Source organism: Podarcis muralis, chromosome 6 (assembly GCF_964188315.1).
Source record: "Podarcis muralis chromosome 6, rPodMur119.hap1.1, whole genome shotgun sequence".
In the NCBI taxonomy this organism is placed as follows: Eukaryota; Metazoa; Chordata; class Lepidosauria; order Squamata; family Lacertidae; genus Podarcis; species Podarcis muralis.
The window spans coordinates 89,278,627-89,303,876 of record NC_135660.1 but is presented as its reverse complement, the minus strand read 5'-3'; the positions used below and the strand labels follow the sequence as shown (position 1 = coordinate 89,303,876).

Genomic DNA, 25,250 nt, shown 5'->3' with positions numbered 1-25,250 from the left:
TAAAAGTACCCCTGACCATTAGGTCCAGTCACAGACGACTCTGGGGTTGCGGCGCTCATCTCGCTCTATAGGCCGAGGGAGCCAGCATTTGTCTGCAGACAGGTCATGTGGCCAGCATGACTAAGCCGCTTCTGGCGAACCAGAGCAGCGCACAGAAACGCTGTTTACCTTCCCGCCGGAGAGGTACCTATTTATCTACTTGCACTTTGATGTGCTTTTGAACTGCTAGGTTGGCAGGAGCAGGGACCGAACAACGGGAGCTCACCCCATCGTGGGAATTCGAACCACCGACCTTCTGATCGGCAAGCCCTAGGCTCTGTGGTTTAGACCACAGCGCCACCCGCGTCCCATTCGTCATTGAATAGGACATCCCTATTTTCATCAGAGCAACATTGGCCGTTATGCCAGGGTTAGTGGGAACTTGGGGCAAATATGGTGGCAGTCTACTGGAGAACCTCTTGCCTGACTGGCCTACTCAGATTAGCAATCATAGAAGGAAGCAATAGGGCCACGGAAGGAGCAGCTCACCTATGGGGAAAAGGTTATAGCATTGGGGTATTTTAGTTTAGAGAAAAGGTATTGATGGGGGGGGGCATGTAGAGATGATAATGCACTATGTTGAAAAAAAATGATATCCCCCCCCCCCACACACACACACTAGAATGCATGGACAACTAATGAAGCTGGAAGAATCAAAGCAGATAAAAGGTGCATAATTACACTATGGGATCTGCAATGAACCATCTTCATTGGCACAACAGCACCAAAGGAAGGCATTATCCACAACCCTCCCTACGTGCTGTGGTCTCAATACTAATCAAGTCTTTCTGCAGTTGCTATTTCCAGGTTAAAAAAAAATAAACCAGCTTCTAATGACTCACACTTTTAACCTGCAAGTTCTTCCTTGATAAAGGAAAGCTGGCAGAAGATGGATTGCACATCACAAGAACTGGAGAACTGTGTTTGGCCAAAGCATGGCGAACCTGGTCAAGAGAGCTTTAAGCTCCTCACACATCATTGGGCAGGGATGAAGTTCAATCTGGCCTTGATAGAATGGGAAACTGGCCCAAAACTAGCAATGAAATTAAACAGAGGCAGATGGAGAGTTCTGTGTTCGGGCTATCTACCCATAAAATACACAGCTATGGGATGGGCAAACTCAGCCTCAAAGTCACAAGCTGAACATGAGTCAGCAGTGTGATGTTCCTGTAAAAAAGGCTAATGCCATTTTAGACTGCCTTACTGGAAGTGTAGCTTCCAAGTCTCATTGTTCCATTTTATTCTGCACTAGTCAGGCTTCACTGGAATACTGTGTTCAATTCTGGGCACCAGATTTCAAGACGGATGCAGACAAATTGGAATGGGTTGAGAGGAGACCAACGAAGACGAACAGGGTTTTGGAATCAAGTCCTATGAAGAAAGGTTGAAGAAACTTGAGTGTATTTAGCCAAGAGAAGAGAAGACTGAAGGGAGACATGGTAGCGATCTTCAAATACCTGAAGGTTTGTCACAAAGAAAAGAGCAAAGACTTGTTTTCTGCTGTCTCAAGAGAGCAGATCGGATGGGCTAACGTTACAGGAGGGTAGGTTTTGGTTGAACATCCGTAGTGACCTTTCGACGGTAAGAGTGACTCAACAATAGCAGTGGCAGGCTTTGGGCTGTCAAATTTTGTAGGATGTGAAACACAAGAGCAGTCAAGTACAACATTCCTAGAGTGAACATGTTTACACATGGGGAGGAATGTTTGTCCAGCCAGAAAGTAAACTTCCTGTTTCATTCTGGGCTGGGACAGACTTCCTCTGCATGTGACTAGAGGTGGGTGTGGCCTCACCTGTGCAGGTAATGACAAAAGCACAGGGCAGGGCAGCCATCTCTCTCTTTCTTTCACCACATGCATCGAAGAAACAACATCTACTAAGCCAAAGATGCCCTCTTGGCTTCCAGCCAAGAGAGGACAAAGGGACTGTCTTCTTATGAGATAGATTCCAAGTGTATGTTACTTCATTAAGCTAAGTCTGCCTTCTGGGATCTGACTGTGAACAGAATGTGAGTAAACTCTTTTTATACTTTTGTAAAAGACTGTGTCGTCTCTTATATTTTATGAGGGAATAAGGGGGAAATACCAGAACAGTTATTATAGAGGCTTTAGCGAGCCTGAGCAAACGCATCCGCTGCAAAGTTTAAAATAAGGGGAATGTTACTCTGCTGAAATTGTGCAACTTGTTAACCCAAGTTGGATAAGGATATAATCAGACAATATATCCTCTCCTGCATCCCTGAACATTCCCACAAATTTCAGCAGGCACCCCCTGTACAACCCTAACATCGCCTCTGACAATATAACCCGTTATCTGGGGTGGGTCTTCAAACAGAGGCTGTTAAGAGAATACCGTAGGTCTGGATTCCAAGCAGAAAGTTGGACAAGGTGACCTTCAATACCCTCTCAACTATGTGCCACAAGCTGATCAAAGAACTGCCTCTTTTAATTCATGAAAACAATCCGGTTCGCACAAGCAAGTGAACCAAGGCTCTCCTCTCTGCCAACAACTGGCTTTTTACGGATGAACTACTGCAGCTTTGTGAACGAACCAGGGTTCAAATCTGAGTTCAGGGCTGGCCCGAGACTTTCTGCCGCTGCAGGCAAAATGCCCCAGCGCCACCCAACGCAGATCTGGGCCCAGGTCCCAGTGTTGCGCCTGCCCTGCCACTGCCACTGAAGCTGCACCAGAGCTTACCAGTACAACATGGCTACAGCGGCAAGAGCACTGTGTCGGTGGAGCACTGGCAGGACCGGCAGTGGCGCAAAACCAGGGGTGGGGAGGAGGGGCAGGTGTGCCTCCAGAGGCAAACAGCTTCCCCTCGCCTCGAAGATGGGCCACCCCTGCCAGAGTTCAGCCCTTGGTATCCTGGGGTATCCCATTGCCTCTTCTGTCATTTATTCTGTAAAATATGAATGGTGGCAAATGAAACCACAGAGCCACTCTAATGGGAAACAAGTCACAGTTTGACTCAGCAGCACATGTCAGAGAGCAGCAGCCAAAGACGGTCATTTCCCATTTTCTTTAAGATACATCTAGGAAGAAGCAGCTTTTCCGTGAGATTCACTCATGAGGCAAAAAGCAATACGTACATCCACCTTACTGGAGAACATTCATGGGCTTATCGGTTGGCTTTGCAGACCAGGCTACTGCAAAAAAACCCAGCCCAATCTCGTTTAGACATTTGGTTAACTGCATGTAATGCGACACAAACCTCTGCATGTTTACTCAGAAGTAAGTCCCGTTGTTTTCAGTGAAGTTTCTTCCTAGATAAGCGTATACAGGAGTGCAACCCAAATCTAATCCATCGGAGCGTTTGCCCATAAAGTCAGAACAGAAAAGCAAAAAAAGGCGACGTCCAAAAGTGCCAATTCTGCAACCGTTGCGCCCAAAAGCCCCAGCTGAATCAGCAAACTGCACCTGAGCCACAACTGGTTTTGTTATTATCATCGCCATCTCAAACACAAAGCACACTTTTCTGCCGTGGAATCTGGGATTTTAAAAAAGAGACCATTACCTTTGAGGGACGCAACTTGCGACAAAGCCTGGGCGTAGGTGGCCGTGTTGAGGAGAGTCCCTGGAAGACACGAGGGGAAAAAGGGCCCAGAGGGACCGACAGCTCTGCTGAGGCTGCAAGGAATAGGAGGAGAGTGGGGGAAAATAGGTTTTAAAAGAAGTTGAAACCCATTAAAACTCAATTAAAATTGCGTTAACTGAAGAGCTCCAGAGCCAGCTGCCTGGCCTGTCACCATGTTAACCAGGGGAATCAATTGCATTTGGCGACCCTCAATCTGGAATTTGACCAAGCAACCCATATACGTACAACTCCAGCATCAATTGCATCAATTCACTCGTACTCGCTCTATCTTGGTATGCCTGGTGTTACAAGAAGACGATCCTTCTCTCTCAAGGCCACCCAATATCCCAGTCATTTTGCCTCTCTCTCCGCTGACTACCAAACATACCATGGATGCCTCCAGGTGGTCACTATTTTGTGAGTTGGTAAGTGTGTTATGGGACGCAGGTGGCACTGTGGGTTAAACCACAGAGCCTAGGACTTGCTGATCAGAAGGTCAGCAGTTTGAATCCCTGCAACGGGGTGAGCTCCCATTGCTCAGCCCCTGTTCCTCCCAACCTAGCAGTTCAAAAGCACATCAAAGTGCAAGTAGATAAATAGGTACCACTCCAGCAGGAAGGTAAACAGCATTTCCGTACGCTGCTCTGGTTCGCCAGATGAGCACCGCAACCCCAGAGTCGGCTTTATTGGCCAAGGGAGCCGGGGTACAGCTTCCAGGTCATGTAGACAGCATGACTAAGCCGCTTCTGGTGAACCAGAGCAGCACACAGAAATGCCGTTTACCTTCCCGCCAGAGCAGTACCTATTTATCTACTTGCACGTTGACTTGCTTTCGAACTGCTAGGTTGGCAGGAGCAGGGACCGAGCAATGGGAGCTCACCCCGTTGCGGGGATTCGAACCGCCGACCTTCTGATCGACAAGTCCTAGGCTCTGTGGTTTAACCCACAGCGCCACCCGCGTCCCTTAAGCCTGATATATAAGTGTGTGTTAATCCTATAAAAATAATTGACCCAAACCTAAAATAAAAATAAAAATGTATGATTGCATCTCAACACATTCAACTAAAAATAGCTGTCCTTTGACCACCTGGGCAACAGATCTTTCACTCTACGTGTGTTAAATGAGCATGTCTAGCCGAATTTTTTTTAAAAAAAACCCAGTATCATCAGCTATGGGTGCCATGAGCCAAGTCTTATGTTGGACTCTGCAGCCTCACTGCAACTTCTCACATTCATGGCCTCTGGGCCCCACTGCATACAACGGTTACTGCCGCTGCGTCGTGTATGGGGGCATGGGCACACCTACCCATATCTGCCAATTAAGATCACAATTCGTACAATGGGTGAAGTGTGCTCAGCCAACAAAACCAAAAGCCACATTAAATATGTTATTCTTGACTCTTCAGGCACAAGGAGCAGCTATCACTAAACCTCTGCTATCTTCCCCCATGCATGCCAGACCCTTTGCCTGGGTTCTGCCCCTGGCTACAGCTCTGCTTCCATCTCTGTTTCTGTCTCCGTGCAAGTTCACCAGCTATTTCATCCACCCGTCGCTACCACACACACACACACCCCTTTCCCCCCTTATTTTACTGCCATTGTGTGCTCCCAGGAATAGCCTTGAAGCACCTCAGACAGCGGTGTCTTGCCATCCTCACTAATGTGAGATGTGAAACACAAGAGCAGTCAAGTACAACATTCCTAGAGTGAACATGTTTACACATGGTGAGGAATGTTTGTCCAGCCAGCAGGTAAACTTCCTGTTTCCTTCTGGGCTGGGACAGACTTCCTCTGCATGTAACTGGAGGTGGGTGTGGCCTCACCTGTGCAGGTAATGACAAAAGCACAGGGCAGGGCAGCCATCTCTCTCTCTTTCACCACATGCATCGAAGAAACAACATCTACTAAGCCAAAGATGCCCTCTTGGCTTCCAGCCAAGAGAGGACGAAGGGACTGTCTTCTTATGAGATAGATTCCAAGTGTATGTTACTTCATTAAGCTAAGTCTGCCTTCTGGGATCTGATTGTGAACAGAATGTGAGTAAACTCTTTTTATACTTTTGTAAAAGACTGTGTCGTCTCTTATATTTTATGAGGGGGAAAGGGGGAAATACCAGAACAGTTACTATAGAGGCTTTAGCGAGCCTGAGCAAACGCATCCGCTGCAAATTTAAAAGAAGGGAATGTTACTCTGCTGAAATTGTGCAACTTGTTAACACAAGTTGGATAAGGATATAAACAGACAATATATCCTTTCCTGCATCCCTGAACATTCCCACAACTAAGGCTACCCATTGCTTCAGTCTGGCTTCATTGTCAGCTGAGACCTCACCTCTGCGCTATCCTGTGCCCTGTCAGGCTCTGTGCTGACAGCTCAATGTGATGCCAAGTAGGGGTGCCAACTTGAATAAAATATTGGGGGGGGAGTAAGTCGCTTCACACACATAATCACATGATGTGGCACACGCACACCATTTGAATGGCAGTGCCCATCAACTTGGGAGAGGCCCTCAAATATTTTATTGGGGAGAATGGACCTCGTCCCCAGGAATTGGCTGCTATGATCCTAACCCAACCACATGACCAAAAAAAGGGGTGTGTTTGATGTATCTCCACATTCAGGATTGAGACGGTGGCCTGTAAGTCTCTTCCCCCCCCCCCTCCGCCCACCTAAATAAAAATTGAGAATCAAAAAATGCTTTCAAACTTCCACCCAGCACTAAACGCATATCAAATCGAGACAAGCTTACCTCTGTTGAATCTCCAGGTTCTCCTTCTTATTCCTGGTTTGGTCAACTGGAGAGGGAGAGTTTAAATTCCTTCCTGGGGGTGTCACCTCAGCCATCGTCTCCTTAGGTCCTTCTTGGTCTGAAGCGCCTCTCTCTGTTTTCCTCCATTTTGCCCTTCTGTTCTGGAACCAGACCTGAATCGGGAAGGAGGGAACCAATCGGCAGCTTTGCTTGGGCACCAAACTATTGTCATTTGTGTGGATTTTCTTTCCTCTTCTGCTTTGACTGTAAGAGAGCATCAGCTTCTGCCTATTAAAACCAGGCTGCATCAGGGAGCCACAACAGGAATATCTGCATTTCTCTGAGGCCCTTATTCAATGAAACACTATAATATATAATTTTTGTAGGGCCTAAGCACCTGATTTAAACACGGGGAGAAATATGGGAAGGACGATTATCAAAAGGAAGGGTTTTTCCCACACATGAGGGTTTAATGCACCTTTGAGGTTAACTTGCCTTCGAGATATGATAGCCATCTTCAAATATCTCAAGCGCTGTCACGTGGAAGAGGGAACAAGCTTGTTTTCTCCTGCTCTGGAAGGTAGGATTCGAACCAATGGCTTTATGTTACACAAAAGGAGATTGCGACTCTACATCAGGAAGAATTTTCGGATGGGAAGAGCTGTTTGACAGTGGAACGCACTCCCTCGGGAGATTGTGGACTCTCCTTCCTTGGAGGTTTTTAAGCAGAGGTTGGATGGTCATCTGTCATGGATGCTTTAGCCAAGATGTAGCTTGGGAATGGCTCTCCCAGTGCGCTGACACCAAGCTGATCTCCCACTGAAGGAATGGGTTTCCCAAACCCAAAACTGACTGTGCAGGCAGTTTGAAATAGGCACCAAAATCCCTATTTTTCCTTAGCTAAAATCCATTAACTTGAGCTCTGAGTCAATGTATAAGCAAAAACCCGGCTGTATAGACAAGTGCTCAGAGCCCTCTCCTTTATCAGTTTGTGATGGCAAGGATGGCCTTGACTGTACCAGTAGAATAGGGAAGACACGTCTGTGCCTTATCTTATATCCTGACCACAAAGACGCACAGACCTAGTCTGGGAACAGCGCCAGAGGGTGTTCTTGGAGATGGTGACCTCTTGCTCCAAGATACGAGTAGGAACGGGAAGATCCTTATATGGTCAGAAGTACAGGAAGGAATACCCTTTTATGGTTAAGAGTGCCGGAGCAGGAACATCTGTGATGTCAACCTGCGTGTACAAGCTGACGTGGCTGGATTCCTGGGGAAGGGGGAGAGGGTGCCTAGAGGATATATATACTACATGAAATTTCTCATTTCTTTGGACTTGCTGTGGACTGACCACGCAAGTGCCTTTCTGCTGTTCCGGAGAGCAGAAATAAAGAACTCTTTCTCTGAACCAACCCTTGGTGTCATTTGACTTTCTTCCTCCTGTCCGGGAGCAACGCAGACCCAATCGGTGAACTCCAATAAGGCTACACCAATGCCTCCCCTACCCCTCCCAGTAAGAAGCAACACCAGTGATGGGTCAAGCCAGTGCTGCTACTCCTCCACACCAACCACAATGGACCTTTTCCTTCACCTGTGTCTCAGGAGTTGGAAACAGAAGACTGAATGCAGAAGATAACTCAAATGTATTCTATAAAGGAAAAGGTACATGTACGGAATAACGGCGGCCAGAATTTTAGTAGCAAGAAATTGGAAAAACACAACAATACCCAACACAGAAGATTGGCAAATCCTAATGGTAGAATATATGCAGCTAGCGAAAGCCACAGGAAGCATAAGAGGCCAACCAAAACAAAAAGTCTATAAGGATTGGAGAATCTTTAAAGAATATTTAGAAAACTATGGAATAAAAGGAAGCATCTTGGCAGAATTAGACTGATCCCTGTATTGTATAAATATAAGTTTGTAGGGAGGTAAAATGAAATTATATAATAAATATGTAACTGTGCGGTATAAAGTAATGGATAGATAAACTACAATGAGATTAATTGGAAGTCAGTTTTAAATTTCTTCTCTATAAGTTCTATAATTGTGTTCAATATCAGGAGCATATATGATTATGATTATATTTACCGTATATTCTTATATCTTATATTGTGGTGGTTTGTTTTATTCTTCTGTTATTTGTTTGTTAGATTGTATGTTTGTTTACTTGTATGTACGTCTGTTTTTTCATAAATGCATTTATTTTAAATTAATAAAGATTTTTATTTTTTTTAAAAAGGAAAAGGTATATGATGTTGCCCTCCAGATTCTGCTGGACTCCAACTCCCATCAGCCCCAGCTGGCATGACTAACGGCCAATGGTGGTGGGAGTTGTAGTTCAACGGCATCTGGAGGGCAACACTGTTGCTATCGCATGGGCTCGATCAGGATTTCCCAAACTTGAATCTCCAGCCCTTTCCGGGACTACAACTCCCATCATCCCTAGCTAGCAGGACCAAGCTAGCATGGATGATGGGGACTGTAGTCCCAAAACAGCAAGAGACGCAAGTTTGGGAAACCCTGGGCTAGAAGAACCAATTGTTTGACATGGTAGAAAGCAGGTTCATATGCTCTGAGGGACCAGAAGCCATCCAGCCCGTTCCTAATGCTGAGACAGCAGGGTAATCTATTCTTTGCCTCTCTATACAGCTTTTCCCCAAACAAACTGAATTGCAGGAAGAACAAACCTGCTTATTTCTGTTCTTCATGATCTAAGTTTGGTCAGGCTGCCAAATGAATGACCATCATAAAATCACTTTCAATGGGCCCAAACTAGATTTTATTATTATTTATTATTAATTAAATTTGGATACGGGGGGACGCGGCTGGCGCTGTGGGTTAAAGCCTCAGCGCCTAGGACTTGCCGATCGAAAGGTCAGCGGTTCGAATCCCCGCGGCGGGGTGCGCTCCCGTCGTTCGGTCCCAGCGCCTGCCAACCTAGCAGTTCGAAAGCACCTTCGGGTGCAAGTAGATAAATAGGGACCGCTTACCAGCGGGAAGGTAAACGGCGTTCTGTGTGCAGCTCTGGCTCGCCAGATGCAGCTTTGTCACTCTGGCCACGTGACCCGGAAGTGTCTCCGGAAAGCGCTGGCTCCCGGCCTATAGAGTGAGATGGGCGCACAACCCTAGAATCTGTCAAGACTGGCCCGTACGGGCAGGGGTACCTTTACCTTTACTAAATTTGGATACTGCTCTATACTCACAGGTCTTGGGGTAGGGGCAGTGGTGTAGCGTGGGTTGTCAGCACCCGGGGCAAGGCAAGTAATTTGCGCCCCCTAACCTGTGGATTTGCGCCCCCTAACCCATGGATTTGCCCTAACCCCAGATGTTGCGCCCGGTGCGGCCGGCCCCCCCTGCACCCCCCACGCTACGCCACTGGGTAGGGGGCACTTACAACATAAAATCACAATATAAAACCACAAAACACATAATAAAAACAAAAGCAACCCAATAACCCACCGTCGGCACATTTTAAAGGGGCGTCGGATGTCATTCGGCCAAAGGCCCTGGTTAAAGAGGAACTGAAATCAACCTGTGCCCCTTTTGTTGAGTAAGTATCGGCTATGGGGAAGCCTGAGGTGCCTCCACATTAGGCAGAACATGCTCGATTCAATCCCTGGTATCTTCAGTGTGAAACCCTAGAGCATGGGTAGGCAAACTAAAGCCCAGGGGCCGGATCCAGCCCAATCACCTTCTAAATCCAGCCCGCGGACGGTCAGGGAATCAGCGTGTTTTTACATGAGTAGAATGTGTCATTTTATTTAAAATGCACCACTGGGTTATTTGTGAGGCATTGAAATTCGTTCATTTCCCCCCATATATATATATATATATATAGTCCAGCCCCCCCCCCCCAGGTCTGAGGGACAGTGGACTGGCCCCCTGCTGAAAAAGTTTGCTGACCCCTGCCCTAGAGAGCCACTCAGAGCCAGTCAGTAGAGACAGTTCAGAACTAGGTGGACCACTGGTTTGACTTGGTATAAGGCAGTGGCGTAGCGTGGGGGGTGCAGGGGGGGCCGGCCGCACCGGGCGCAACATCTGGGGTTAGGGCAAATCCACAGGTTAGGGGGCGCAAATCCACGGGTTAGGGGGCGCAAATCCACGGGTTAGGGGGCGCAAATCCACGGGTTAGGGGGCGCAAATTACTTGCCTTGCCCCGGGTGCTGACAACCCACGCTACGCCACTGGTATAAGGTGAGATCCTAACAACAGTAGGATAAAGAGCTTTGCTCATGCCCTGCTTGGAGCTCCCCAGGGAAATCTGGCTGGCCACTGCCAGACAAAATAGAATCATAGAATTCTAGAGTTGGAAGGGACCCTAAGGTTTATCTAGTCTAATGCAATGCAGGAGGAAGCAGCTGTCTCGTATGGGGATCAAACCTGCAACCTTGACCTAATCAGACAGGCCTTCAGTCTGATCCAGCAAGGATCTACCGTATTTTTTGCTCTATAAGACTCACTTTTTCCCTCCTAAAAAGTAAGGGGAAATGTGTGTGCATCTTATGGAGCGAATGCAGGCTGCGCAGCTATCCCAGAAGCCAGAACAGCAAGAGGAATTGCTGATTTCACTGCGCAGCGATCCCTCTTGCTGTTCTGGCTTCTGAGATTCAGAATATTTTTTTCTTGTTTTCCTCCTCCAGAAACTAGGTGCGTCTTGTGGTCTGGTGCGTCTTATAGAGCGAAAAATACGGTACTTATCATATTGGGAAGTTTAACTATCTCTACCACTGCTGCTCCCTGCCATGATTCCAAGAATAAAAAAAAGTCTCTGAAGCTGCTATTTGCATATTAAGCCAATGCAACGCAAGCTGCCCTTAAAATGCAAATAGCAGATTCGGAGAAGAGCTTTTGGTTAGAAAAGTTAAAAGAAAAATTTAAACACACACACCAGTCCCAAGCCTGCTGTATCATCCCTCTGGGTACCATTTCACTTTAAAAAAATATGTTTATGTTAATAGCATGCACACAATTAACATCTTATCTAGCTTGGTCCTGAAACTAGCTGATACAGCTTATGGAAAGTTTCTTCTCACTTTTAAGAACAATCTACATATTGTCAGTTTTGCCCCATGGCTTCCACACAGAACAACAATGGCCTTGGTAGTTCATTCTGAAAACCTCACGCACCCAGAATTAAGCATATTCAGTCCCACTAATTATCAGTGGGATTAAGTAGCCAAAACCCAAGTGCTTCAGTTTAATTGGGCTGTGACAAGGGAAGCCACAATCCGGTTATGCCACAAGACTTGGATTTAGCCCGACTAGAGGCAAATGGGAATGTAACTGGGCTGCCCATTATTTTAAACTGAAAATAGGCTGGCTTAACCAGGTTGTGGATGTTATTATGCGTATAGAAAATCAGGCTTTCCCAGCTAGGGCTAAGGAAATGCACAATTTAAAAGATGATTACAATGTGCGGCGCATTGTTATCGTTCCATTTTTATTTAGCCTGCTTTTAATTGCGTGTATCAGCAAAGGCTGAATAATGATTTTATCTGCGTTCTAAATTTAGGAGACTTAAATGCAAAGCCAATTGCAGACACTTCCTTGTGTCTTAATTGAATGAAGGTCACAGCTATAACAACATTTAATTGAGCTATTTTTCATTATCATATTTTAATGACTTTGCAATGACAGTTTGCCGGCTTCTGAAGAAAGGGCCTGATGAAGTCGTTTATTTCCCTATTTAGTTTTTGTTTGACAACATCATCTTCGATTAAGACGTGGCTTTCCAGCACATTAATCATATTTGAATGAGCAAGGGGGAGAAATGTAAACATGGTTCCCTTCCCGTTTCCCCAGCAGGTCCCCAGCATGAAAGCAAAACCCAGCATCTATTGTCTGCTTGCATAATGGCGCACAACAAGGCTAAGCACTCTAATTGTCACCACCCCTATCTCGCCCTTGCACCTTTCAGGGAGAAGTTATGATCTTCCACTTCTGAATGCCCAATAATTGTCCCATTTATCTCAATTTGCAGTGCAGTCTTTAGGCACCAATTGCTAAAATGGTGGGAGGGAAAACCCCAAGCTATCACCTCCAATGTACTCACAAAAAGGAGATTTGAATGTCCAAATAATAATAATCAGTTTAATTTCCCTGCACATGACCAATGATTCATGTTCAGATTTAATAATCAGGGTTGCATAATCTGATTATGGAAGAAATAATTTGTTTACAATCCCCAATTTACTGCAGTGAATTCCATTATCTCTCCTTAGCCATTGGGTTTTAAGAGATACTAACATGACCCTGGGGAAGAAAAGGCATGCTATTATATTTCCTACAATTAGATCTTTGCATAGTCTTAACCCCGAGCACCTACATAAAAAGAAGACAGAAACAGCAGGATGGAAAAACCCCATAAATAACACGTCTGAGCTGAGCGAAAGGCTGGCTATTGCAAGGCAAGTTCTCTCTCTCTCTCTCTCTCTCTCTCTCTCTCTCTGTGTGTGTGTGTGTGTGTGTGTGTGTGTAGATTTTCAGCATAACGCTTATACTGCTGGCGCCTCTGTTCACACAAACCCTTAACATGCTGTGTTCTCACAAGTAGTGATGGTGCAGCTTCTATTTGAGGACAGCTGCACCCCTTTTTCTGGGTAGCAAAGCACCTACCATCACTAGAGAGCAGGATGAGTCTGAGTTACTTCTCTTGAGCGCTGAAATGTGATTTGCAGATCAAAATGAAGTCTGGTGGCTTTTTAACGTGCTGAAATTTTGAAGCTTCTAAGTTGCCGGAGCAGAACCCTAATGACCCCCGTCTTTTCTGCCAGCTCCAGCTCCAGGGCTAGGGAGGGAGGAGGGAGAAGCAGCGCCTGTGGAATCTCCATCAAAAAGCTATCCCCATAAAAGCCGCCACCAGGTATCCTTCATCAATCTTTGAGAAGACAGCTTCCGGCAGACGTCACTCCCCAAGCAAGAGAACGACTCGGCCTGGGAATCCCAGAAGCCAAACCTATGGGACTTGCACAGTTTGTGTGTGCGTGTGCAGGATTGCACCTTCGTTTATCGCCGTGGTGTGAGAAAACCTTTTGCAAGAAGGAAGTCCTAACGCTGATAATAACGGAAAATGCCTCCACATACACAATAGGATGGGCTTCTGGGAAGCAGTGGCGTAGCGTGGGTTGTCAGCACCCGGGGCAAGGCAAGTAATTTGCGCCCCCTAACCCGTGGATTTGCCCTAATCCCAGATGTTGCGCCCGGTGCGGCCGCCCCCCCCCCTGCACCCCCCACGCTACGCCACTGCTGGGAAGGAATCGAGGCTGCCTGTTGATATGAATGGAACTTATTTCCTGACATTTATTTGGTCAGAAACTGGGAGGAAGGGTGTGTTGCAGCAAGCAACACAGGCCCTCCAAGCGTCCTTATTTTCCAGGGACAGTCCCGGATTTACAGAAGCCGTCCCGATTTCTGATCTGATCCCGGAATGCGCCGCTTTCCCTTAGGACGTCCCTATTTTCATCGGAGAAATATTGGAGGGTATGGAGTTATGCGACCCCCAAGCCAAGGAAATAAGTAACTATACAACCTTTAGAAGACATGTGGGTTGTGGGTGACGCTGTGGGTTAAACCACAGAGCCTAGGACTTGCCGATCAGAAGGTCGGCGGTTCGAATCCCCGTGATGGAGTGAGCTCCCGTTGCTCGGTCCCTGCTCCTGCCAACCTAGCAGTTCGAAAGCACGTCAAAGTGCAAGTAGATAAATAGGTACTGCTCTGGCGGGAAGGTAAACGGCGTTGCCGTGAGCTGCTCTGGTTTGCCAGAAGCGGCTTAGTCATGCTGGCCACATGACCCGGAAGCTGTATGCCGGCTCCCTCGGCCAGTAAAGCGAGATGAGTGCAGCAACCCCAGAGTCGGTCACGACTGGACCTAATGGTCAGGGGTCCCTTTACCTTAAAGGCAACCCTGTATAAGGACATTTTTTAATGTTTAATGCTTATGGTTTTATATATGTTGTTGTTTTTTTAAAAATAATATTTATTAAAATTTTCAAAAGTACAGAAAGTAAAGATTAAAGTACGTTCAAAGCCTTATTTTCATACATCTACTTTCCGGGACTCCCCCCTTCCCCCACCCCTACCATATTCCCCTTTCATATTGTTGGCTCCACAAGTTCTCAGTTCTAATTAAAGCTTAATTTGTTTAAACCATTATTCAAATTTAAATTTAAATTTATACAATCCTCATATTGAAAGACAAAAGTTCTCTCCCCAGGGCCCACCCCATTTCCATTCCACAATTTCCCTTTTTTTTAATGATAAAAACACCCCACACGATAGAAATATAAGAAATAAGAAAATAAAGAGTATAGTAGATGAAAAGAAACTAATTCAGAAAAAAGTTGGCAAGCCTTTGGATTCTAGTTCTCCCCCCGCTGTCCCCGGTTTAATTTCCCTCTGATCACCAATCCATGTTGTCTGCCTGGAATTGTTAAAATCCATAAATCCCATTTTTCCCCCAACTCCTTGCTGGCTTTTCTTTTTATAATTATTCTTAAAGTTATTTTTAAACCATTTAGCTTCAAATCTTTAATAGGCCTCCCCCCATTGTTCTTTCCAAGTTGTAGTCCAGTTTCCTCTTGTTCTGCTGCTAGTTTCCTCTTGTTCTGCTGCTAAAATGTTATGGTTTTATATATGTTGGAAGCCACCCAGAGTGGCTGGGGCAACCCAGACAGATGTGCAGGGAAGTATTATTATTATTATTATTATTATTATTATTATTATTATTATTATTGAATAGGACATCCCTATTTTCATCAGAGAAATGTGGGATGGTACGGCAACGTGAAGCAGCAGTCTCCAAAATACAGTTAGAAATAAACTGCATTAGGCTATTAATAACATTTAAAGTCTTCCCACAGTGTGTGTTTGCGTACATTGTACAGGACACTAAAAACTAAGAGAAGAGGAAGAAACGTCCACAAGGCAGGCAGGCAGTTCGCAAGTTACTGAACGCCCTTGTTCCAGAGCAGCCCAAGGGCAGGAAAGTGACTCCTAAGCACACCAGTGGGGCTTGCCTCCTGTCAGAGGCTTGCCCTGTGGTCAGAGGAAGCCCATTTCCTCCGACAGCAGCTTTGGAAAGGAGGAGAGAGCCAGCTGGAAAGAGTCACATCCGTCCTGTGCGCCCCACCCTCTTCCCCACCCGCCTCTTCTTCCTCCTCCTCCTCGTCCTCCTCCTCCATCCCCCCCACCCCCACCCCCCTCCTCCAATGCAAGGAAATGGATGCGCATCGATGTAATTTAGTACCTTAGAGACACGGACAAATTAGTGTAGAACATTATCACTGGTTAATTATGAATGACCGATTAATCAACCTAATCTAATATTCCACATTATGTTGATGTTATTAAAGTGCATCATGAAAATGACAGATCGGCTTCATTTGCTTGCTTTGGCCAAATGTGCAAATAGGCCTTTCCTCACAGCCCGGGGTGGGGGCGATGATGTCAAAAACATGAAGGAGGAAGAAGAAGAAGAAGAAGAAGAAGAAGAAGAAGAAGAAGAAGAAGAAGAAGAAGAAGAAGAAGAAGAAGAAGAAGAAGAAGAAGAATCTTCACTCCCATCATCCAACCCAGACACTGAGGTCCAGCTCCGAGGGCCTTCTGGCGGTTCCCTCCCTGCGAGAAGTGAGGTTGCAGGGAACCAGGCAGAGGGCCTTCTCTGTGGTAGTGCCTGCCCTGTGGAACGCCCTCCCATCAGGTCAGGTGTCAAGGAAATAAACAACTACCTGACTTTTAGAAGACATCTGAAGGCAGCCCCGTTTAGGGAAGTTTTTAATGTTTAGTGTTTTATCCTGTTTTTAATATTGTGTTGGGAGCTGCCCAGAGTGGCTGGGGAGGCCTGGCCAGATGGGCGGGGTATAAGTAATAAATTATTATGATTATCTTATTATTTAAAAAATGTTTAGGGGTACTCTCATTTTCCTACTCATATTGAAATACCGCCCCTCAATGAGGCCAAACTTAGATTCACAAAATGTTTAGGGGTATGTGTACCCCTGCGCCAGTCCCATTCCCCCCTAGCAAAAAGCACTGGAAATGACTATGTGATTTTTTAAAAGAAAACTGAAGTACAGGGAAGTTTTTAGTGTTTGATCCTCTATTATGTTTTTACTACTGTTGTTGTTGCTGTTGGGAGCTGCCCAGAGTGGCTGAGGCGGCATATAAGTAAATAAATAAATAAATGATGATGATGATGATGAAGAGGAGGAAGAGGAGAAAAGCTGGGGGGGGGAGGAGAAGGAGAGGAGGATGCAGGTGGGAAAAACTTTTGCTGCTGCCCGGTGCCGGATTTAGGTATAAGCTAAATACAAGCTTAGGGCCCCACCCTCTTGGGAGCCCCCCCAAAATTTAAAGTAAAATAAAACTGGGTGTACGTTTCCAAAATATAAGATAAAAAACAAATAAAATAAAACCTACATACAGCAACAGTGTTTTGTGTTGTGCAGGTTCCTATGATGGGCCCCGCCTCCTAGCCTGCTCCCTAAAATATCACTGGTTTGCTCATTTCTCTATATAGGGTGCCTACATTCTGCAGGTGCAAATGGCTTTAGATACCTATGAGGTCCATAAATTACCAGATAGCATATATTCAACACCAAAAACAGCGACAATTTGTTGTCGACGAAGGACAGCTGGACATATAAAGGGCCCCATTATCTTCAAGAGCTTAGGGCCTCATCAAACCGAAATCCGGCCCTACTGCTGCCCTTCCTTCCCCGCCAGACCTGCCCCTTACCTGGACGCGGGCTTCCGTGAGGTTGATCTTCATGGCCAGCTCCTCCCGGGTGAACACGTCGGGGTAATGGGTCTGCGCGAACACGGCCTCCAGGGCTTCCAGCTGGCGGGAGAGCAAGAAGCCGCGTCAGGCGAGGGCAGGACGCGACGGGGCGGGCCGAGGAGAACCAGGGCCAAGCAAGACCACCTCCTCCTCCAGCGGGGGGGGGGGCTCCGTCCTGCCGCCTCCGCAGAGGCCACGACGCCGGTGGAGGGCGCGGCTTTCCCTGCAGCCCGCCCCGTCCAACCCAGCGCGGGCCGGTCCTTCGCGCGCGGCGGCGGCACCCACGAAGACCCTTCCCCTACGAGACCGGCCAGGGCTTCCCGGCGGGCCTCGACTCCAACCATCCAGGGCGGGGAGGCTCGACGGCAGCTGCCGGGTACCTGCTGGAGGGTGAAGGTGGTCCGGTTCCGCCGCTGCTTCCGCCGCAAGAAGCCGTCGTCGAAGTCCGCCGCGGACGGGCCGCCGAAGGGCGTGGCACCTGCGGGACGGGGCGAGGAGAAGCGGGGGTCGGAGGCTGGAAGGGGCGGACGGAGGGAAAGTACCCTAAGCCGCCGCCGCCCGGCTGAGGCTGTGAGGAGTTTGGGGAGCAAAGAGGGCCCAGCCAAAAATGCCCTTCCCGCCCCCACCCAAAAAATAAAAATGCATTTGGGACAGGGCCGTTGTCCGTTGAGCACCAAGCAACACGCTGCACCGGCCAGTCGCTTTCTGCGGGGAAGCTGTAGGTTGCATAACCAGGGACCGAAAGCCTCCCCCACTCCGAAGCGGCTTTCTCCCGCGGGGAAAACAGACGGGGCGGCGCTCCCGATTTGCAAATCATTATGCGGGTGGGCAAGGGGGATTTTGCGCCTTGGGGTGACCCAGACTCTCGCTCCGGCTCCTCCTTGGCTTCCCCAAAGGGCGCCACTGTAAGGCCTAGCTGCCTAGTGGGTAGAACTGGGCGCAACCCGGAGAGAGGCGCGCGGTACAGAAGCGCGAGATCCTCTCCATTTCGAAGGGCGTCGATTTGGGGAGAAAAGAAGCTGGGGAGGCTGCGGAAAACGAGGTTCAGCGCCCCTGCTCTGCCCCCGGGACGTTTTCAAAGCTGCCACCTGGCCGGTTTGGGGCGATCGCGGCGAAATAAACGACGGTTGCAAGAGCTTCCTCTCCTCGCCACCGACGGCCGGGGGGCAGCGACGTGGCTACGGGAAACCGGAGGAGGAGAGGCCCGGCCCGGCTCTGAATCCGGACTTTTATTTCTGTCTTTTGATTGTACACTTTACGTCCAAGTTGCAGGACTGGATGTGACTTGCTCAGGTTTCCAAAGTTGCCGTCAGAAAACAAACCGGGCCGCGGCGCCATCGGGCAAAGAAGGGCTACTATTTAGGATCATAAAAGGCATTATTCCCTTCCACCCCACCCCAAACACATTCCTGGGACTGAAATCCCATTACTGGGTCCGAGCCCCATTACCTCATTTGTGACTAAATCGATTTAAAGCCTCAAACGTGCGGCGGGCCTTTTGTCGGCCCTTCCTAATGGCTGCGAGCTTGCAGACCACTTACGCAGCAGCGAACCTGAAATAGATTTTCGGAGGCGCGTCGAGGCGCTTCGCCTCCCCAGCAAAAGCACCGCGACTGCGAGCGAGTTTGCGCGCACCTTCTCCCCTCTGGGCCCACCCAAAAATGGCTCGGATTGCCAGAGGGCTGCTGGAAGGGTTAAGATTAATTCAAAATTTCCTAACGGGTTGCTTTGATTTTCAATGTACCCCTTTCAATCTCGTAAATGATTTGGAGTGAGTTTCTTATTTGTCAGTAACGAGAAAAGGAGGCACGATTCCACTACTAGCAGTTCAGGGAAGACTGGGATACAAATTGGGGAAGGAGACCTACCTGTCAATAGTTGCCCTGCGGAGGGTGGGAATGTGTCATAGAATAAGAGCTGGAAGGGACCCCACGAGTCATCTACTCCAACCCACAATAATGCATGAATCTCAGCTAAAGCAATTATTATTATTATTATTATTATTATTATTATTATTATTATTATTATTATTCTTATTCTTATTCCCCGCCCAGCCACTATATGTGCCTATAAGGGGGTATGATTTTGTCTGAAATGAATTGATGGAGATGGACGTTTTTGCTCCTTTTTTCCGGGACAGGGAGGAGGGTCGTCTCAGCTTATCAGGGCGAGATTTTTAGCACTATTAAAGATACTGGTTGTGCGTGGGACACCCCCCCCCCCCCCGATTTCTCCATACGATTTTTGCCAGGCTTCTGAGCCCATTCTACCGGTTTTTGACTTTCAAAATCAGGAGATTTGACGAAGACAGGGTTCCTTTGGTTTTCTGCCTCCTGCCCAAACTCTTCCCCCCACCCCACCGCCGCGCGCCCCTCTCTGTCTCTGGCGCAGACAGGGATGAGGCCGGAGGTTGCCTCGGGCTAAAGCGGTGGCAGAATATTCCGAGGAAACACCGGCTCTTCCCAAGACCAACGGTTGAGAGTAACTCCAGTCCCAACCCATTTACTATGAGGTGCCATTTACATCTGTGGCGCAGCTCAGGGCTGGGCTGGTACCCAGCGAGCGCTGCGCCCCTCAGCTGCTTCCAGGGCTGCCTCCTTTGCCATAAGATGCGTCAGCCAGGGAGAACCACCGCCACCCGGTTCCCTGTTTTCAGCTCAGTTAATTGGGATTGCCGATAATGGATTGACCCGCACCGCCATCTCGATGTGTTACTTGGGAGTAAGCGCCACCGAGTTCACGGAGGGTGAGGGAATTGGCTTGATCCCAACGCTGAGCCTGGTGATGGGTTGGTGAAATTCCGAATTCTTGCAGGAACAGGGCGCGCCCAAAATACTTTGTGCCTGAAGCGGAGCCGGAAGTGCCCCCCCCTTCAAGGTACATAATATCCAAAGCTGGTCAAGGTAGTTGGGCACCCGAAGAAGGCAAGTTCCCACCCACCCGAGCGCCTGGCTCTTCCATGGCAATAAAAATACACACGAAATGAAATTGCAAAGAACGAATCATTTGCTGCCATTTCCGGAGACCCCAAATCAGCCGCCTTCGTTTTGCCTAATGGTAAGTGAATGGCTACTCACTCGGCGTGAAAAGGCCCGCAGGGCAAATGGGATTTACTTCCAAGTAAAAGTGCAACCTTTCTCGGGGTCTGCTGCTCAATTGCGGGCCCACAAGGCAGTCCGATCCTGGCTTGCACCAGCGCTGGTCAGACCCTTGCCAATTGGATTTGGAGGGCTAGATTCAGATCAAGCGGAGGGCCGAAATTCAGCTCGGCCTTGGAAAGGGCTTTGCGGGCCCGGAAAGATTCCGGATAAAGTCCAGATTCTCGCGACTCCAGAACAGAGACAGAAGGGAATAACGAAAGGAAACTCATCGGACGGAAGGGGTCTCCGAGACTCCCGCGCCTCTCTGCATACCCAGCTTGGCTCAGAAGAAACCCCGAGGAACTTTTCGACCCCTGGAAAGCAATCCCTTAGCTCAACCGGCCTTACCTCCCTGACAACGAAGCTTAGGAACAGCTTGAACAGCGGGTTTTAGCTGCGGCCGCCCCGTCTTAAAATCAGATTTCACCCTGTTTCCTTTTCTCTTCCTTCTATTCACTTTGTAACGGACAAAAACTTACTGACTAGTTTTAAAGGAGGCGGCGCCCGACAGCCAATGCCACCACTGGGGCCTGCCCCACAGCTCTATCCACGGCCCCCCAAGCTCTCCACCGCCACTTCGCTGCTGCTCCCGACTGACGTCGCAGAAGCCGGTTTCCAAAACTGTATGAAAGATTTATGTTGCCCCCGGGCGAGAGACGGGGGGCAGCCCCCCCCCCCACCTCCAGAAAGCCTCCCGATTAAAGGCGGAACAAGAACATCTGTGCTGCTGGGAGAGGAAAGAGGATCCCCGGCCGGGCGGCCCCATCGCCCGCGGCTCTTGCAGCCGCAGAGGGGAGGCAGGTGGCCAAAAGTGTAGCCGCGCAGCGCGCAAAAAGACGCGCGCCCCAGCCGAAGGCGCTTCCAAGAGGAAGGCAATTAAGGCCGCTTCCCAACCCAGTACTCCGATGGGGCGGGGGCCGGCGGCGCCCAGGGCGGGCGGGCTACAATTTCCGAAGAGGCGAAACAGAAATAAAATAAGCAAAATGAGATTTTCTGTACTGATCGGTCGGGGTTAGCCGCTGCCTGCCAGCTTGCCTGTGCGCTCAGCGCCTCCCTCTGCGCTCCAGGCCCAAACGCTGGGAGCCTCGCAGAGAAGGTCCGTCGAGATCGAAGTTTGCGCTCCTACTTACGGTTTGAGCTTCGACAACAACACTCACCCTCCAGCTGCGGGGGACAGTGGAAATAAAACATAGTGGCGAGAGGCGGGCGGGAACTCTGGAACAAACAGCGCAGGGAGAAGGAGGTCAGTAACAGGCAAAGGAATAAATCTCTCTCCCGCGACGCCCGCCCCCCAGCTCCAAGGGCGAGAGGTGGTTCTTCATCCTGACCTCCAATCTAATCAAAACAAGGAACCCCCAAGCAGCAGAGCAAGAGACCCCGAGGCGCAGCGCTCAGGTGGGCCCTCTCTTTCGACGGCGCGGGCGTTTCGACGCTAGGCGAAGAGGATAAAAGTTCCCGGGGAACTTTGGCTAAAGGATAGGTCGCGTCCGCTGTGCCAGAGGGAGAGGGAGAGGAGAGCGAAGCTCCTCCGGCCGGCCCCCCATGCCGACCTCTTCGTCTTTCGAAAGGAGGGACAAAATTTGAGGAATGGGGAGAGAAGCTTAGAAAGCCGAGGCAGCAATTCTGGGGAATCCTTTATTGGCGGCGGCAATGAGCCGGATACTGGTCTCCCCACTTCCCCCGTTCGGGAAGAGCTGTTCAGCCCCCACTAAGACCCCCAAAAAGACTCCAAACCCGCCCCGTCAAGGAACAACAAGGAAAGTGAAAGCCCTACCGAAGGCGGCGTGGAGGCAGAGGGGCGGCTGGAGGAGGCAGCGCTCGCCCGCGCCCCAGCTGCGGTTGCTCGTCCTTCTCCTGGCGTCGAGGCAGCCACAAGGCCTCGGCGGAGCCGTGCCAATGGGCAGATGTCTTGACGGAACTGTCTGCCGTCCGCTCAGCCTCTCAGCACTTGCTTTTATAATCTCACGCGTAATTGGCCTTAATCTGATTATTGCCAGCGCTGTCTACAGTGAGTAACTTGGATAGGTCTACTGGGCCTTCCAAATGACCCACGTGGTGCGTGGAGGGGGGGAAGCGCGTCATTTCTCAGTAAACAGCAGGAATGCGAAGGGGGGAGGAGGAGGATGGGGGGAGCCCACGGGTGGGGTGGGGTGAGGATCCCACATAGACCTTCCCTAAGCAGCTCGCGCTCGCGCCAGGCTCCCCAGGCCCCGACGGGGTCCCTGGGGGCGTACCACTTTACCTCTGGGCAGAGGTGGCCAAGCGGGGCTGGCACTTGTGCCCGGCTGGCTGGCACGTTCCTCCCCCCTCCCGCTCGCCCGCCCGCCCTCCCGCTAATGGCCCATTCGGTGGGCTTTGCCGGAGCCGCCTCGCCTTTCCAAAGCGGAGTTTGATTTTGTTCACAGCGAGGGGTCTCCGGATTGATGCTCGCTTCCCGTCTGCAAATGAGATGCGCTGGGACCCTTCGCAATTACTTTTAAAGCGCATCCGAGAGGGAGGCTCGGCGGCGAGAGAGCTGGCCCAGCCCCCAGGCCTGGGTGAAAATGAGTCTTTTTAAAGCACCCAGCTGAAAATTTAAATTCGGGGGCGCGAGATTGGATCAAATGGCAGAAACCGAAAGGGCGGGGGGACGGGATAATGGCGCGTAATTGGCTCCATAATAGCATTACACCGACATAATAGCCGCTTATGGCCCCCCCTGCCCGATTAAGTGCTTCCCTGGCGTAAAGCCTTTACGATATTAAAGGGGGAATATAATGATATTTGGGTTATTAAATGCGTGTAATTAATTTATGCACCACTGAAAATAAAGTTGGTATTATGACCCACTCAAGATGCGTCAGAAGATGCAAGTCAGACAACTGTTGATAAGTTTGGCTGTCTGTGTTTGGTCTAGACTGCTCGTTTTCCGTTGGAACAAGCCTTGCTTGGACAGACGGCAACGACGGGCTGTTTTCGAAACGCGCAGCTAGAAAAGGAGGAAAAGGACGGACTAGCCTGCTCAGGGATCGCTTGCAAGACACGGTGCATTTTAAAGCAAGGCAGCAAGGCGAGAGAGGGATGGAGAGACGAAAAGCACAGCCCAGGAACAAGGTTTCCCTCCCGTTAGGCGCCAGCTGAGTTGCACCGACGCGCTTTTACGCGACAAGCGGTTGGGGCAGCCGTCCTCCTCGGAGTCTCGCTGTCCCGTGCCAGGCAGGGTCTCCGAGAGAAAGCAGGCACGAGTCCGGCCACCTCCGCTCCGCCGAAATACGTCGAGTGCCAGAAAGTGGAAACCGGTTCTTTTCATATCCTGGTTGCCACCAGCTTTTCCGAAAGGGCGAATCCCGGGCAAGGAGAATCTGCGCTGGACTCCCCAGCCAGGCAAGCCATTTCGGGTTGGCTTTCCAGGGTCGGGGAACCGCCAGCCTGACTGTTAGGGTGGGGGAGTCGATCTAGTTTAGCTCAACAGAGCCCCCAAAGCGGGTGGGAGGCGAGTGGGGGAGACGAAGCCGCCGCCGCCGCTACCACGCTGCGTAATTCCGAAGGCTCCTATTTCTCAGGCATATCCACGGCTATAAACTCCCCGGACGGGATTGGCACCGATGGCTCCCTGGTTTGGAAACAGATGCGGCTTTCCTTCCTTCTCTCTCTCTCTCTTGTCTGACAGAGAGAGAGTAGATTTTATCCTAAGAACCCTAATAAAATAATCATAACTTCATTATGGCACTCTTCAGGCTTGCTTGTGTGTGTTTGCGTGTGTGTGTGTTTGTGTGAAGGGTGGATGCCTCGCTCTTCTGGCTCCACGTCTTCCTCCATCGCTTTTGCCCTTCTCTGCTGCTCGTAGTCTGCAAGTTCAGCGTATTCTGCCCAGGGGCTCCGAGTCCGCCCTGGATTCTGCGCGCCGAGAAACGAAAAAGGGCCCTCTCTAGGGTCCCATTCTAACCGGCTGGAGCTGCCTTTATGGCTTGCAGACGCGAGATAGAGAGCGCAGAGATGGCCTGTCATATAAAAGAGATCAACTTACTTACATTGCGCGTGAGATAATCGAGGGCTTGTTGCAAAGAAAGGGAAAACAAAGCACCCTTGGGAGAACAGGGCTTTAGAGAGCTTCACCCTCTCTCTGTCCCCCAGGGCCACCCCAGCGCCTCTTTCATTTGGGTATGAAACCGGACCCATCCCCTCCGCCCACGAAAGCGTGTTGCAGGTTCAGCACCAGGGACAGCGGCCCCGTCGGTTCACGATCTCCGCGCAATTCGGTGCATCCTGGCTTAGGAGCAAGTGCCACTGGCCTCAGTGAGGCTTACTTTCGAGTAAGCACAAATATGCCAAAGGCCTTCGCAGTTACGCCCCCCCCCCCCGCCGCCGCCCACTACCCCGAGAAAAAGAGAAACCCGTCTTATCTGGCGCCTTGAGTGTCTTTCCAAGTTAAACGACGGTCAGGGAAACGGGTGGCTTGGATTTCAAGAAGTTTGTCCTTCGGAGGGTCAGTGCGACCCTCTGGTTTGGTCGAGAGAGGAGGTGGTTCGCCTCCGCGGCCCGTCTCCGCTCGTTTACATTGGAGCGGAATTGACAACAGGCTGCCCCGGCCGCGGTTGCGCAGGCAAACCGAACTCCCCGTCTAAAAACAGAGAAGCGGGCGGCCAGAACTGTGTTCTGTGGAGCACCCGCCCAAGTAAGTGTGCGTGGAGGGAGAGAGGAAATGCTTCCATTCAGGACGCATTCTTAGTCGTATACCCTGGACTGGAGACTTTCCTAACTCCCTGAATCTGGTAGAAAATCTGAGCCAGTATAAAAAGCATTACGCGCGTGTGTTTGTGTGTAGCAGGACAGCCGCTCTTGGATGGCAGAGAGCCGTGTGGCGGAGGTGCGGAGTGAGTCACCCATTTCATCCGGCGCTGGGACACCGGCTTTGTAGAAGAGGAAGAACCATTGGATTCAGTTTGGGTGTCCAGTTTGGGTGGCTCTGGGTCCAACGCCTGCATGA

The 25,250-nt window shown here is 49.6% G+C and overlaps 1 protein-coding gene across 1 annotated transcript in view; it reads right to left on the bottom strand.

Annotated features, from left to right (window-relative positions):
• DRGX (dorsal root ganglia homeobox) overlaps positions 1-22,257 on the bottom strand; it is a 39,163-nt gene extending 16,906 nt beyond the window's left edge. Inside the window, exons 1-6 of the mRNA XM_028728896.2 lie at positions 22,059-22,257; positions 21,442-21,499; positions 17,525-17,622; positions 17,103-17,204; positions 6,365-6,537; positions 3,556-3,668 (exon numbers count right to left, since the gene is read on the bottom strand). Of these exons, the coding sequence (XP_028584729.2) occupies positions 3,556-3,668; positions 6,365-6,537; positions 17,103-17,204; positions 17,525-17,622; positions 21,442-21,475 (520 nt within the window). The 5' untranslated portion in view covers positions 21,476-21,499; positions 22,059-22,257. The remainder of the gene's footprint in view (positions 1-3,555; positions 3,669-6,364; positions 6,538-17,102; positions 17,205-17,524; positions 17,623-21,441; positions 21,500-22,058) is intronic.
• Between the last annotated feature and the right edge of the window lie 2,993 nt (positions 22,258-25,250).